The 16788-nt window shown below is 45.9% G+C and overlaps 1 protein-coding gene across 12 annotated transcripts in view; it reads right to left on the reverse strand.

Moving 5' to 3' along the window:
- Positions 1-16788, reverse strand: part of CSPP1 (centrosome and spindle pole associated protein 1) — a 163598-nt gene that overhangs the window by 93104 nt on the left and 53706 nt on the right. For all 12 annotated transcript variants that reach the window (XM_045006701.1, XM_045006706.1, XM_045006698.1 and 9 more), the window contains 2 exons: positions 2724-2815; positions 1038-1131 (listed from right to left, as the gene is read on the reverse strand). In XM_045006701.1, the coding sequence (XP_044862636.1) occupies positions 1038-1131; positions 2724-2815 (186 nt within the window). The remainder of the gene's footprint in view (positions 1-1037; positions 1132-2723; positions 2816-16788) is intronic.

Consider the following 16788-nt stretch of genomic DNA (forward strand, 5'->3'; position numbering starts at 1 on the left):
CTGGGTGAGGAGGCTATGGAACATGGGGAAGGAGGGTAGGCGGTTATACAGTGGATGCCGTGTGGGTCTATGCTCTTGCTGGCTTTCCTGCAGCTCCAACAGACACTTCATCATGTCCGTTTGCTCCCCCATTAGCCTCAGCATCGCATCCTGCCTCCGCTCTTCGCGCTCACTTAATTCTTTCCTGGCCTCTGCCAATGAATGCCTCCATGCATTAAGCTGTGCCCTATAAGTGTGGGAGGACTGCATGAGCTCGGAGAACATGTCATTGCGAGTGTGTTTTTTTCGCCTTCTAATCTGTGATAACCTCGGGGACAGAGATGATAGGGGGAGTGTAGAAACATTCTACGCTCTATGATTCTGGGGGGACTGCATGGTCACCTGTGTTGCTGAGTTTGCCATGCTGACCAAACAGGAAATTAAATTCAAAAGTTCCTGGAGCTTTTCCTCTGTACCTCGCTAGTGCATCAGAGTTCAAAGTGCTGTCCAGAGCGGTCACATTGGAGCACTCTAGGATAGCTCCCGGAGGCCAGTACCGTCGATTTGCGTCCGCACTACCCCAAATTCGACCCAGCAAGGTCGATTTTAGCGCTATTACCCTCACCAGGAAGGGTGTTATCATAAAAGTGTTATCATTAAGCCTCTAGAAATATACTACAAAGAAAAGGGAATCAAAGCTATAAAAAGTATTTAAAGTGGTCCCTTTGAGGTTTATAAGTTATATACTGTATGACAGCCATAAAAATACAACAGTGAGAGATGTCTAGTAGTAGTACAAACAACCTCAGGGTGCAAAATGGGGAAAAAAGAGAAAGTTTCCAAACGGTAAAAGAACTTTTTTTTTTTAAAGTAAATTTCTGAAGGATGAAGAAGCTTCCAACTGAATTTAGTTTTAATGAAAAATGTGCACTTTATATAAGATATCTACTATAATTGTACATTATTTTTAAAAGAAATTTTTGCATACATTTCACAATCATAAAAGCCACTTTAATTTTCATTAAGTCTTTGTCCAAATTACAATGGGTTTCCATTACCGTCTCTTATTTCTCTGTTGCTCAGCAATCTGTTCCATTAGCTCTTGTCTGTATTTCTCTTTTTTTCTTTGAGTAAGTTCTCGGTCTTGACCACCTAATGAAAAGGTAGGAAGCATAAACATTCCATGAAAAACACACTCATCTTTGTCTTCCAACAAAGACAATTTCAAATGAATAAAAACAAGAAGGCAAAGTACAGAGACAAATACAATTTGTGCATGTCACAGGGTGACATTGGCCATTTAAGAGCGAGCAGGACCAGTGCACCTGTGACTCCTCAGCTGCCTCCTAATTGGGTTTAAGAGAAGCCACCTGAACCACATAAATGGAACAGCTGCCTGAGGGTCAGTCAGGAAGAGAGACACAAATAGGTAAGGTAATATCTTTTATTGGACCACCTTCTGTTGGTAAAAAAGAAATGTTTTCAAGCTACACAGAGTTCTTCTTCAGGTCTGGGACTAACATGGCTACACCACCTCTGCAAAAATAAAAAAAAGTCAGGGAAAGGGCAGTTGAAAGCTGCCTGGGAGTCATGAGACTAAAGGAGGTCTCTAGTGAAAGCTGCAGAGTCCTCCGCAGGCCCTCCCTGGAAAGAGGGAGGAATTGTCAATTTCATGGAAGGTGAAGGGAAAAAAAAAGACTGGATCTCTGCCAATTTGGTCCAGTGAGAAAAATTCCTTCCTGATTTGATCCCCAAACAGGTGTGTCATAGCAACTTGAAAAACATAGCTCCTACGCTACAACTAAGGAGGGAGGGCAGAGCAGCTAACAGGGACAAGAGGCTTTTGAAAAGCCTCAGACAGTTTAAACGGCAGTAGAAAAAAGGATGCACAAGAGTCAGCCAGCCCAGTCCTCCCAACCCCAACCAATGGGGAGGCAGAGGACCTGAGGAGGGGGATGGGCCAGCTGCCATCTTGACAAGCATGTGTTTGCTCATTATTACCCCTCGTCTTTTTCCAGGTACTGTGGCATCCCCTCCCCATTGAAAGGGCAGGAAGTATAATACCATGCATAAGCATTTCATCAATGTGTGTGCCTGTGAAATGAAATGGAGTAAGAATATGCAATTCCTTAGCTGTTTCACTCTAATCTGTGCTTCATAAGATGCACTTTTGCACTAACACACAAAAAAGAAACTCAACCCCCCCTTCGACATTAGCCAAGGTACAGGATTTACACCTCAAGTCCCAAAATACTTTTACTCTTTCTGATGGGCCAGTAACAGCTTTAATTGGTGACCTGCTTGCTTCAGCTCTCCAACAGTATACAACATTAATTTAAAGACCTGTTAGGTCATTAGGTATCCAATGGTAAAAAACAAAAACAAAACAAAAAAATCTTACAAACATCTTCCACTTTTTCACCACTCAATCCTATTTAACTTTAACTCTGTAAAATTTCTAACAGATTTACAAAACTTAGAAATAAACATATCTCCATTGTGGTTCACTGACCTAGAGAAATCTGAGAATCCATTTGAGCCCCCTTCTACTAAATGCATCACAAGCAGTTACTGTTTGCATGTTCAAGAGGAGGTGCTACAAAGTTTTATTTTTTTAATTTAACTTAATGCTTTACCACCAATATCAGGAGTATATTGCAAGAATAAATTAACTCAATCATTTCAAAGAAGAAAAGCACTATATATCACAATATACCCATCATTAGCTGGGCTTTTATACATACCAAGAATGAGCCCTGTTGCATATGGAACATCATCTTTACCAGTGGCGGACTTTGCCTGTTCATTAGTTGGAGAATTGCTTTGTGCCCGATTTCTGTAAAAGAAAAAATGTTCAAAACTTAAAATATTGGCTAAAAGTCAGTGTGAAGCATAAAACATACAATTAAATTACTATGTGAACCATTTATGAGAGAAAGCTCTTGTGAAATTGTAGATGACATTACAGATGGTAGCTATTACAACAAGGAAGGGGACAACTATCAAATGTGGATTTCTTCTATTCTTCTGTTCCTGAAACATGTGTAGCTAACACAGGCACTAACTGAAAGCACATAGGTAATCCCACTGAAGTTGCACTATTCACATAGTTATGTATGGGCTTCATAAGAACATAAGAACGGCCATACTGGGTCAGACCAAAGATCCATCAAGCCCAGTATCCTGTCTTCTGACAGTGGCCAATGGCAGGTGCCCCGAAGAGAATGAACAGAAAGGTTATCATCAAGTAATCCATCTCCTGTCACCCATTCCTAGCTTCTGGCAAACAGAGGCTAGGGACACTATCCCTGCCGATCCTGGCTAATCGCCACTGATGGACCTGAGGTTTTTTTTGCTGCAGGATGACTATCTTTAAATCTGCTATTGTGTGTCCAGGGAGGTTGAACTTCAGGACCAGACTCCAAAGAGAAACTGCTGAACTTCAGTTCATTTGCAAATTTGACACCATCAGCTCAGGATTAAACAAAGACTGTGAATAGCTAGCCAACTACAAAAGCAGTTTCTCCTCCCTTGGTGTTCACACCTCAACTGCTAGAAGAGGGCCTCATCCTCCCCGACTGAACTAACCTCATTATCTCTAGACTGATTCTTGCCTGCATATTTATACCTCCCTCTGGAAATTTCCACCACATGCGTCTGACGAAGTGGGTATTCACCCACGAAAGCTTATGCTTCAATACATCTGTTAGTCTATAAGGTGCCACAGGGCTCTTTGTCGCTTTTTACAGAACCGGACTAACACGGCTACCCCTCTGATCCTTTACAGTGAGTCTTTAGCTCAGAAGACAGAACCAGATCTGTCAGTTACATGCAAACAAGAAGTGGCTCACTCACTGAAGATGGCACCCAGAACAAAGTTGTTTAAATCTCCCTATACAGTTGTCATGTGATATAGTACATAATAGTTACAGGAAGAGGTCCCCTCCCCAGCACTGTCAGGCTGATTCTCTGTCTGGGATTTGGGGGTGGAATCTCAGATGCTGTGTCTGCCATGGGGCTTGCCCTGGGTTTTGCTAGCTGAAGAAATCTTGGCCGTCCAGAACAATCTTCTCCTTGTCAGTGTTCACTGGGGTATCTTCAGTAATTTCCAGAACAAGCCAGGGTTTGGTGGCGGTGCCTTCTTTGCAAAATCCAGTTCAGCTTTTCACAGTAGACATAGGTCTTGCAACTTTAGCCAGAAGTCTTATTAATCCTGGTGTGTTATCATCACTCTGCCACAGCCTCTTTCTTTCAGTGAGGCACTGTACTGGATTCCGGAAGTGCCCCTTCTCCTTCATTTGGTTTGATATCCTCTCATATATCTTGGCATTCCAGTGACTGCTGTTAAAATGAGACTGGATCCGATCTTCTCCCCACAAGACAAGGAAGTCCTGGATGAACTTCAGCACAGAAACACAAGACATGGCTGCTATAATCTGTATGTGACTCCAGGTGTGTGAACTTGTCACAAGCTGGAATCACAATGGGACACACCTGGCTCTGATCCAGTATTTCAATTGGGAGATAACCCTAGAACAGTAAAGGGCATACAGGTAAAAAGTGGGGTTGATGCAGGTGTGCAGCATCACAGAGTGGGAAAGCAGTGGGAAGACTGTCAGAAGCAGAATAGTTCATTTGAAATTGAGATGCATCTGCACCTATCTTATTGTGGAATAATTCATTCCAAATTGAAGTTAGTCTGCTTCCAAAGTGGACTAATTAATGAGGAATGAGACACCAACCAGTGTGTGGAACCACAACAATTTATCTGAGAAAAACCCTCAAATTAATCCAGTGGGAAATAAATCCCTTATACTATTCTAGCCGGTATTTTCCTAAAGACTCTTGATGTTTCCTCGTCACATATATAGTCTTTCAATTTGTTAGAACTTATTTAAAATTAGAGACTGATAAGGAATATCCAAAGCTGTCTTCCGCAGATGTATTACAAATATTTATGCACTGTTACTGTCTGGAGTTTGAAAGAGGTACAGCTTCATACCTTTTAGTAATTTATTTTTAGTGAAGGAGCTTTTTCAATCTGCTTTTCCCCACCATCACCACCAATTATTATTTTGCAATACTCTACTTCACAGCAAACTACCTACACAAGCATACGATATGACCCACACAGAAAGAGTATTTAGAACTACCACTAGCAAATTAATAATAGACCGTGAAATCTGAACATGGTATTACAATTGCCGAGATGTGATATGTAGACTTTTTTTTGTGTTTTTCAGGGAGAGAGTTAAAACTTTTCCTGAGCAGGGAGATTAAGTAATGTCTTCCCTCACTGCAAGAATTGCAAAGAAACCTTTTCATCGTGAAATTATTCCAGGCATACCTTTATCTGGAAGCACTATAAAAAAGGGAGGTTTCTCTATTTCTCAGGAAATTAAGAGAACAGACTCTCCCCAAGGCAGAAGCATATTTAAGAGACTGTTTCCAGGAATCTTTGTTTTCTTAATTTTGTTGAATTTTGGTTGTGGGATGCCATAAACACCAAGTTTTTGTTTGTTTGACCACAAATTTGTCTTGCTTGCAGCACCTGGTTAGACGACCCAACCAATTCCTTTAAGTGAACGACTGAAGAATAACCACAACATTCCAAACCCTATCAAGACCTGAGATTACAAGTTCCTGCAAGTGGCTTGATCTAAAGAAACAAAATTTATATTTTTTCCTATTTTTTGCCTCTCAACCAGCCTTCTCAGAAGACTCTGGAAAAAAAAAATATTTTTGTCAAGGAATCAGATGCTCAGTCCAATTCCCAGCTAAAATTAAAAACATAAGAACGGCCATACTGGGTCAGACCAAAGATCCATCTAACCCAGTATCCTATCTTCCGACAGCGACCAATGCCAGGTGCCCCAGAGGGAATGAACAGAACAGGTAATCAAGTAATCCATCCCGTCGCCCACTCCCAGCTTCTGGCAAACAGAGGCTAGGGACACTATCCCTGCCCATCCTGGCTAATAGCCACTGATGGACCTATCCTCCATGAATTTATCGAGTTCTTTTTTGAACCCTCTTATAGTCTTGGCCTTGACAACATCCTCTGGCAAGGAGTTCCACAGGTTGACTGTGTGTTTTGTGAAAAAATACTTCCTTTTTGTTGTTTTAAACCTGCTGCCTATTAATTTCATTTGGTGGCCCCTAGTTCTTGTATTATGAGGAGGAGTAAATAAAAGACGGTTACTCACCTTTGTAACTGTTGTTCTTTGAAATGTGTTGCTCATATCCATTCCAATTAGGTGTGTGCGCGCCGCATGCACAATCGTCGGAAGATTTTTACCCTAGCAACACTCGGTGGGTCAGCTGGGGCGCCCCCTGGAGTGGCGCCCTTATGGCACCGGATATATGCCTCTGCCGACCAAGCGCCCCCTCAGTTCCTTCTTGCCGGCTACTCCGACAGTGGGAAAGGAGGGCGGGTTTGGAATGGATATGAGCAACACATCTCGAAGAACAACAGTTACAAAGGTGAGTAACTGTCTTTTCTTCTTCGAGTGCTTGCTCATATCGATTCCAATTAGGTGACTCCCAAGCCTTACCTAGGCGGTGGGGTCGGAGTGAGATGTCGCGGAGTGAAGGACCGCTGAACCAAATACCGCATCATCCCTGGACTGCTGTACTACGGCATAGTGGGAAGCGAAAGTATGCATGGATGACCAAGTCGCTGCCCTACAGATCTCCTGTATGGGCACATGAGCCAGAAAGGCGGAGGACGAAGCTTAAGCCCTAGTAGAATGGGCAGTGAAGTGGGTAGTTGGGACACAAGCCAAGTCATAGCACGCATGGATACATGATGTAATCCAAGATGAGATTTGCTGTGAAGAGACCGGGAGGCCCTTCATCTGGTCTGCCACTGCTACGAACAGCTGGGATGTCTTTCTAAAAGGTTTTGTTCGTTTGATGTAAAAGGCGAGAGCCCTACAAACATCTAGGGAATGTAGCTGTTGCTCTCGTCGCGAAGCGTGCAGCTTCGGAAAGAAGACCAGGAGGAAGATGTCTTGATTGACATGGAAGGCAGACACCACCTTAGGGAGGAAGGCAGGGTGTGGTCGCAGCTGTACCTTGTCCTTATGGAACACCGTATATGGTGGGTCCACTGTGAGGGCCCGAAGTTCCGACACTCGCCTCGCCGATGTGATAGCGATGAGGAAAGCTGTTTTCCAGGAAAGGTACAGAAGCAAGCAGGTGGCCATCAGTTCAAAGGTGGCACCCATAAGTCTAGATAAGACCAGAATGAGGTCCCATGTAGGGGCCGGATGATGAACTTGTGGGTACAGACATTCCAAACCCTTGAGAAACCTGCTGACCATAGGATTGGAGAACACCGAGCACCCATTCTCACCAGGGTGAAAGGCTGAAATCGCTGCTAGATGTACTCTGATGGATGAGACAACTAGGCCTTGCTGTTTCAGGGACCAAAGATACTCTAGGATGGTAGGTACTGGCACTTCCAGAGGGATAGTATTGCTCAGGGCACACCAGCAGGAGAATCGCTTCCATTTGGCCAGGTATGTGGATCTAGTGGAGGGCTTTCTGCTACCCAAGAGTACTTGCTGCACTGAACTGGAGCAACGCAGCTCAGATTGAGTTAGCCATGCAGCAGCCATGCTGTGAGATGGAAGGACTGTAGGTCTGGATGACATAAGTGATCAGATCTGGCCACAATGGTACAGGAATTGGTTTGGTCCCTGACAGATCGAGGAGTGTTGTACCATGCTGTCTGGGCCACGCCGGAGCGATCAAGATTAAGCAGGCCTTGTCTCTGCGTAACTTGAGAAGGACCTTGTGGACCAATGGGAATGGAGGAAAGGCATAGAGCAGGTGGTCTTTCCACGGTATCAGGAAGGTGTCCGACAGGGAGCCCGGGCAGCGTCCCTGGAGAGAGCAGAACACCTGGCACTTCCGAGTCTCGCGAGAGGCGAAGAGGTCTATGTGGGGAAACCCTCACTCCAGAAAACAGAATGGATAACGTCCAGGCGAATCGACCACTCGTGAGCTAGGAAGGACCTGCTGAGGCAATCTGCCAAGGTGTTCCGAACTCCTGGGAGAAACAACACCACCAGGTCGATTGAATGGGCTATGCAAAATTCCGAGAGATGTATGGCTTCCTGACAGAGGAGGGATGACCGCACTCCACCTTGCTTGTTGATGTAGAACATGGCCGTTATGTTGTCTGTGAAGATTGTGACACAAGGGCCCTTAAGGTGTTCGCGGAATACCTGACACGCCAGGCGTACTGCTCATAGTTCCCTTATGTTGATGTGTAGGGTTATTTCTTGTGTGGACCAAAGACCTTGTGTGCGAAGGCCCACCAGGTGAGCACCCCAGCCCAGAGATGACGCATCCGTGGTCAGGACTAGAGAGGGTTATGGGGCATGGAATGGCATCCCCTCGCAAACCAAGTTGGTGTTCAGCCACCAACCCAGAGAGGATAAGACCTCTGTCGGCACCATGAGTATTGTGTCCAAACTGTCTCGGCCTGGACAGTACACTGACGAGAGCCAGGTCTGAAGTGGACGGAGGCGTAGTCTGGCATGTCTGGTCACAAAAGTGCACAAGGCCATGTGGCCCAGAAGACCAAGGCACGTGCGTGCTGTTGAGGTCGGGAAGCTTTGGAGGCAATGAATAATGGTCATCATGGACTGGAAGCGGGCCTGCGGCAAGCACGCCCTGGCGAGATTCGAGTCCAGGATCGCCCCAATGAAGTCTATTCTCTGGGTTGGCTCCAAAGTGGACTTTTCGGAGTTGAGCAGCAGGCCCAGTTGCCTGAACAAGCTCAGGACGAAGCAAACATGAGACCGCACCTGTAGCTCGGAACGACCCCAAATGAGCCAGTCGTCGAGATATGGGAACACTTGTATCCGATGTTGGTGGAGCGAGGCCGCTACAACAGCCATACACTTTGTGAAGACCCTTGGTGCTGTGGACAGGCTGAAGGGAAGGATGGTAAATTGGAAATGCTGCTGGTTGACCACAAAGTGAAGGAATCGCCTGTGCAGCGGGTAAATTGCTATGTGGAAGTATGCGTCCTTCATGTCGAGGGCGGCGTACCAGTCTCCATGATCCAGGGAAAGGATAATGGTCTCCAGGGAAACCATGCGGAACTTCAACTTTACCATGAATTTGTTGAGTCCATGCAGGTCCAGGATGGGCCATAGTCCCCCCTTTGCCCTGGGGATTAGGAAGTAATGGGAGTAAAAACCCCTGACATGCCAATCCTTTGGGACCTCTTCCACCGCTCCGATAGCCAGGAGCGCCTGTACCTCCTGTAAGAGGAATTGCTCGTGAGAGGGGTCCCTGAAAAGAGATGGGGGGGGCAAAACAAACTGAAAATGGTATCCAGTTTCCACCGTGCGTAGGACCCAGCAATCTGACGTTATGCGGGACCATGCAGGGAGGAAATAGGAGAGGCGGTTGAAGAAAGGTGGGAAAGGATCCTGCAAGGAGACTGGTGCTCTGTCCTCGGGCGCACCTTCAAAAGTTTTGCTTGGGCCCTGCCGATGGTTTTGGGGGGGCCCTGATTCTGGCCTGATTGAGAACCAGATTGTCTCCTCCTATTACCATGGCCACGCCTTCTAGCGAAGTCTTGCTGTGGTCGAGGGTTAGGGTAGGTGCGCTGCGGTTGGGGCCGGAAGGGCCTACGTTGCGTCACCAAGGTATGCATGCCCAATGAGCGCATGATGGCCTGGTTGTCTTCAGACTCTGAAGTCTGGGATCAGTTTTATCTGAGAATACCCCCTGGTCATCAAAAGGCAGGTCTTGAATCGTCTGCTGCAGCTCTGGTGGAAGACCGGACACTTGTAGCCATGAAATGCGGCGCATAGCCACACCCGAGGCTAGAGTCCTAGAGTGTGGGGGCGTCGGCCAATAAGATGTCCACCACCGGATCCTCAACTTCCACCACCTCCTCTACCTGGAGGTTCATGTTCTGAGACACCCTACGTAGCAATTCGTGGGGTGCACGAAGATCTATAGGCGGTGGGCCAGAGGAGGATGTGCCTGCTATGGCCTAGTCAGGCGAGGATGAGGAGGACACCCTCGGGACTAGCAGATCTTGGGGAAGGTCTGGTTGAGGAGGGTCCGGTTGCCCTTGGTCCCCCACGCTACTGGCATGGGCCTGATCTGGTGGCAGGGCAGTCACCTCCGAGGCTACCGGGGGAGGGCGGTTCACAGTGGCCTCAGGCATCCGAGGCTCCGAATGGGCAGATCGAGAAGCACCTGAGGGTACACCTTGGGCTTGGTGGTATGCCCAAGGAGTCCAGAAGGACCATTGTGGGGGTCCCTGGTCAGGATCCTGTCCTTCATCTTGCCCCTGGCTAGCACCATCAGCGTCATGGCCCTGGATGTGGTAGCCACTCCCCGCTTGGGACGACGTCGAATTCGGTCGTGAAGACCAAGGCAGGGCTGAACGCACATGCAGCGTTGCACCGTCCTGCTCTGTCGCTCCGTGCCTGGGAGCTGGAGACCGGTGCCGTGATCACGGGCGGTACCGCAATCGGGATCGGGACCAATGGTCATAACGGTGTCGGGAGGCCAATCTAGACCTCAATGAGGATTTACGGCCCGGGAGGTGCCAGGATCAACTGCGAGACGATCAGTGCTGGGACTGGTGCCAGGAGCTGGATCGGTACCGATCATACCGAGAGGGAGACCTACGTGAGGCGGAGCGGCACTGCGAGTATGACCGGCACCGAGATGGAGATCGGTGCTGGGACTGTGAGCAGTGCTGAGTCCGGGACCATCGGCGGGATTGGGACCATGACCTGGACCGGGACCGAGATTGGTGCCGAGCTGTCTCACTCTGCAAGGAAGATCGCATGAAGGCGTGTTTCCCTATGGATGGAACAGTCTGTACCAGCGGTGCCGGAGGGTGAAACGGTCCAGGCTCAGTCAGTGCGATCAAGTCATGAGCGGTGGAGAAGGTCTCCAGAGTGGACGGCAGGCCGAGCTCAACCACGGAGCACACCGGGAAGCTTGTGTGCACCGGACTCAATGGCCCTTGCAACACCGGAATCGACGGTGCCGGAGCTGGCGCCTTTGCGGGGCAGTCCGGCCTGGGCTGTTGCTCCAATGGGGGCACAAGCGGCGCCTGCAACTGCACAGGAGCAGCACGTGGTTTGTGCCGAGACATCCGGTGCTGAGAGTCTTTGCTGGTGCCATGTCGTTCCGGAGGCATGCTTTGGATCGACAGCGCCTGGTCTGCGCGCGGTACCAAAGGTACCGGGCTAAGTGCCGCTTCCATTAGGAGCTGTTTTAAATGAAAGTCCCCGCTCCTTTTTTGTTTGAGGCTTGAAAGCCTTACAAATGCGACACTTATCTGGTTGATGGGCTTCCCCGAGGCACTTCAAGCAGGAGTTGCGGGGGTCTCCCGTAGGCATCAGCTTGAGACAGGCTGAGCAAGGCTTGAAACCTGGAGACCTGGGCATGGGCGCTGGTACCAGGGAGGAGGGACGGGGATAAACCCCATTTCCTCCAAGTACTATCTACACTATATACAAAACTTACTATTAACTGCACTATAACTGTGAAAACTATTAACAACTATACTAAACAACTATCTACAGTACAACGAGTAAAGAGCTAGGGAGGTGGAGATCAGCTATGCTGCACTCCACAGTTCCAACGACCGTCACGGGCGGTAAGAAGGAACTGAGGGGGCGCTGGGTCAGCAGGGGCATATATCTGGTGCCATAAGGGTGCCACTCCAGGGGGCGCCTCAGCCGACCCACCGAGTGTTGCTAGGGTAAAAATCTTCCGACGATTGTGCACGCGGTGCGCACACACCTAATTGGAATCAATATGAGCAAGCACTTGAAGAAGAACACTTCCTCATTTACTTTCCCCACATCAGTGATTTTATAGACCTTTATCATATCCCCCCTTAGTCATCTTCTCCAAGCTGAAAAGTCCCAGTCTTATTAATCTCTCCTCATACGGCAGCTGTTCCATACCTGAAGTCATTTTTGTGCCATTTTCTGAACCTTTGCCAAGTCCAATATATCTTTTTTGAGATGGGGCAACCACATCTGCACGCAATATTCAAGATGTGGGCGTACCATGGATTTATATAAAGGCAATATGATATTTTCTGTCTTATTATCTATCCCTTTCTTCATGATTCCCAACATTCTGTTCACTTTTTTGACTGCCGATGCACATTGAGTGGATGTTTTCAGAGAACTATCCACAATGACTCCAAGATCTCTTTCTTCAGTGCTAACAGCTAATTTAGACCCCATCATTCTATATATATAGTTGGGATTATGTTTTCCAATGTGCATTACTTTTCATTTATCAACATTGAATTTCATCTGTCATTTTGTTGCCCAGTCACCCAGTTTTGAGAGATCCTTTTGTAGCTCTTTGCAGTCTGCCTATCTTGAGTAGTTTTGTATCATCTGCAAATTTTGCCACCTCACTGTTTACCCCTTTTTCCAAATCATCTATGAATATGTTAAATAAGACTGTGCCTAGTACAGATCCCTGGGGGACATCACTATTTACCTCTCTCCATTCTGAAAACTGACAATTTATTCCTACCCTTTGTTTCCTATCTTTTAACCAGTTACCAATCCATGAGAGAACCTTTCCTCTTATCCCATGACTGCTTACTTTGCTTAATAGCCTTTGATGATGGACCTTGCCAAAGGCTTTCTGAAAATCTAAATACACTATATCCACTGGATTCCCCCTTGTCCACATGCTTGTTGACCCCATCAAAGAATTCCAGTAGATTGGTGAAGCATGATTTCCCTTTACAAAAAAACATGTTGACTATTCCCCGACAAATTATGTTCATCCATGTGTCTGACAATTTTGTTCTTTACGATAGTTTCAACCAATTTGCCAGGTACTGAAGTCAGGCTTACCGGCCTGTAATTGCTGGCATCTCCGCTGGAGCCCTTTTTAAAAATTAGCATCACATTAGCTATCCTCCAGTCATTTGGTACAGAAGCTGATTTGAATGATAGGTTACAGACAACAGTTAGTAGTCCTGCAATTTCATGTTTGAGTTCCTTCAGAACTCTTGAGTGAATACCATCTGGTCCCGGTGACTTATTACTGTTTAGTTATCAATTTGTTCCAAAACCTCCTCTAACGACACCTCAATCTGGGACAATTCTATGGATTTGTCACCTAAAAAGAATGGCTCAGGTTTGGGAGTCTCCCTCGCATCCTCAACAGTGAAGACCAATGCAAAGAATTTATTTAGTTTCTCTGCAATGGCCTTATTGTCCTTGAGTCCTCCTTTAGCATCTCGATCGTTCAGTGGCCCCACTGGTTGGTTAGCAGGCTTTCTGCTCCTGATGTATTTAAAAAAAATTGCTATTACTTTTTGTGTCTTTGGCTAGCTGTTCTTCAAATTCATTTTGGCCTTCCTAATTATATTTTTACACTTCATTTGCCAGAGTTTATGCGCCTTTCTATTTTCCTCATTAGAATTTAACTTCCACTTTTTAAAGGATGCCTTTTTGCCTCTCACTGCTTCTTTTACTTTGTTGTTTAACCACGGTGGCACTTTTTTGGTTCTCTCGCTATGTTTTTTAATTTGGAGTACACATTTAAGTTAAGCCTCTATTATGGTGTCTTTAAAAAGGTTTCCAGGCAGCTTGCAGGGATTTTACTTTTGGTGCTGAAACTTTTAATTTCTGTTTCACTAACCTCCACATTTTTGTGTAGTTCCCCTTTCTGAAATTAAATGCTACAGTGTTGGGCTGCTGTGGTGTTTTCCCCGCCAGGGGGATGTTAAATTTAATTATTTTATGGTCACTATTACCAAGCAGTCCAGCTATATTCACCTCTTGGACCTGATCCTGTGCTCTACTTAGGATTAAATCAAGAACTGCCTCTCCTCTTGTGGGTTCCAAGAACAGCTGCTCCAAGCAGCAGTAATTTAAGGTGTCAAGAAACTTTATCCCTTCCTGAGGTGATATGCACCCAGTCAATATAGGGATAGTTGAAAACCCCCATTATTAGTGAGGTTTTTTATTTTAAAACCTCTCTAATCTCCCTGAGCATTTCATAGTCACTATCACCATCCTGGTCAGGTGGTCTGTAATATATCCCTATTGCTATATTCTTATTATTCAAGCATGGAATTACTATCCATAGAGATTCTATGGTACTGTTTGGTTCATTTAAAATTTTTACTTCACTTGATTCTATGCTTTCTTTCACATATAGTGCCACTCCCCCATCAGCATGACCTATTCTGTTCTTCCCATATATTTTGTACCCTGGTATTACTGTATCCCACTGATTATCCTCATTCCACCAAGTTTCTGTGATGCCTTTGATATCAACATCCTCATTTAATATGAGGCACTCTAGTTCACCCATCTTATTATTTAGACTTCTAGTATTGGTGTGTAAGCACTTTAAAAATGTGTCACTTTTTAGCTGCCTGTCATTACATGATGTAATTAAATGGGACTTTTTTACATTTGACTGTTTCTCATCAAATCCTATCTGTATTTTATCATCTTCCATCCTCTTCTCCTTATATATGTCTATAAATGGACATAGGGAATCTCCATTTATAGATCCTCCCCAAAGGGACGTCTGAACCACATGCTCCTCCTCACCTCCATTAAAAGATCCTCCCGTAAGGAATGTCTCTGTCCGAACCATGTCCTCCTCTGCACCTGTCAGCCCTTAGTTTAAAAACTGCTCGACGACCTTTCTAATTTTAAGCACCAGCAATTTGGTTCCATTTCGCCCATCCTTCCTGTATAGGCTTCCCCTTTCCCAAAAGTTTCCCCAGCTCCTAATAAATCGAAACCCTCCTCCCTATACCATCATCTCATCCACACATTGAGAGCCTGCAGTTCTGCCTGTTTAACTGGCCCTGCATGTGGAACTGGAAGCATTTCAGAGAATGCTACCATGTCGGTCCTGGACGTCAATCTCTTACCTGGCAGCCTAAATTTGGCATCCAGGATCTGTCTCTTCCTAATAACTGGAGTTCCCTCCCCTAGAAAGGTATCCTCAGTGCAAGAGGATACCACGTCATCATCTGGAAGGAGGGTCCCAATTATGGGATCATTTCCCTCTGCTCCAGTTGGATGTCCTCCTTCCCTGAGACTTTCATCCTCCTGACAGAGGCTGTCAGATCACGGGTGGGACCATTCTACTGTGTCCCAGAAAGTCTCATCTATGTACCTCTCTGTCTCCCTGAGCTCCTCCAGCTCAGACACCCTGGCCTCCAAAGCCTGTACATGGTCTCTGAGGGCCAGGAGCTCCTTGCACTGAATGCACACATACACCACCTGCCCATAAGGCAGGTAATCATACATGCTGCATTGGGTGCAGTAAACTGGGTAGCCTTCACTCTGTTGCTGGACTTCTGGCATCAATGAGTAAAAATACCCCTGATTTTTCACAGAGTACATCAGTGGAAATGGATTGTAACAAAAAACTACTGAAAGCAACCAAATGGATGCCTCAGAGAACAAAAAACAAGGTGTCCTTGAGAAGACAACCATCATTTTTAATAATACTTACAGAAATTTATATTATACATTTTTAGATACAAAACACAAGAAAAAGGTATTTCCCACCTATCTTGAACCTATTCAGTCAAATCCTATAGTCATTACTCAAACAAACTTCCACTGCGTAAGAACTGCAGGATTTGGCACATTATTTATACATTTTGAGACTTGTCCAATTAGCAAGGCCTATCACTAAAATAAGGATATTTTAGGTCTTTAATTTCCTCAAAAGTTCATAGCAAATTCAGCTCAGAACAATAATATTATATATTCTTATTATATCATCTGAATTGGTAAAGGATTACAGCTTCACTAGATACAACTAGATACACAAGATGCACATGGTCTTTTACTAATACTGTTCCTTAGACACACTAGTACCTCAAAATAATAATATTCATATGAGCATATTATAATCTAAATTATAATAGTTGTGCATGCTTGTTTCCTGGGATAATTTCTGTTGTCTCTATTTTGGAACTGTATAAAACATTACCTATATCCAATATATATTATGTATTTTATATATTTATGGTTTATTTTAAAATCAGTTTTCTAAAAATTAACTTTATACATTTTTTAAATAAAAAAAATAACTGTTTCCATGTGTGGATCTTGCATAACATACACATGAAAGCAAACCTTCAGAGGCAGGGGCGGCTCTAGAGATTTTGCCGCCCCAAGCACGGCAGGCAGGCTGCCTCCGGCGGTTTGCCTGCGGAGGGTCCGCCGGTCCCGAGGCTTTGGCGGACCTCCCGCAGGCGTCCCTGCGGGATGTCTGCCGAAGCTGCGGGACCGGCGGACCCTCCGCAGGCAAGCCGCCGAAGGCAGCCTGCCTGCCGCCCTCGCGACGCCAGCAGAGCACCCCCCGTGGCTTGCCGCCCCAAGCACGTGCTTGGCGTGCTGGGGCCTGGAGCCGCCCCTGTTCAGAGGTAACATAATGCTGAACTATTTTTTCCCAAGAGTATCATTATAAGAGAAAATTAACTTTGCCCACATAGCCAGTCGACACAGCATTCTAGTATTCTAATTCAAAGCATACTGAGCTAAATTCATCTGTGGTATAACTTCACTGGCAGCAAAAATGAATCTAGCCCATAGACTAGGCCTGTGGGCAGAACAGCCCCACACTATCCTGCCAGGTTACCAATTAAGTTTGATCAAGAGAAAGGACAGTTACCTGTTCCGTAACTGGCGTTCTTTGAGATGTGTTGCTCAGGTGTATTCCACAGTAGGTGTGCGTGCTCGCCATGTGTACCGGTGCCAGAAGTTTTTCCCTTAGCAGTACCCATAGAGGGGG

The sequence above is a fragment of the Mauremys mutica genome, chromosome 2 (genome assembly GCF_020497125.1).
Source record: "Mauremys mutica isolate MM-2020 ecotype Southern chromosome 2, ASM2049712v1, whole genome shotgun sequence".
In the NCBI taxonomy this organism is placed as follows: Eukaryota; Metazoa; Chordata; order Testudines; family Geoemydidae; genus Mauremys; species Mauremys mutica.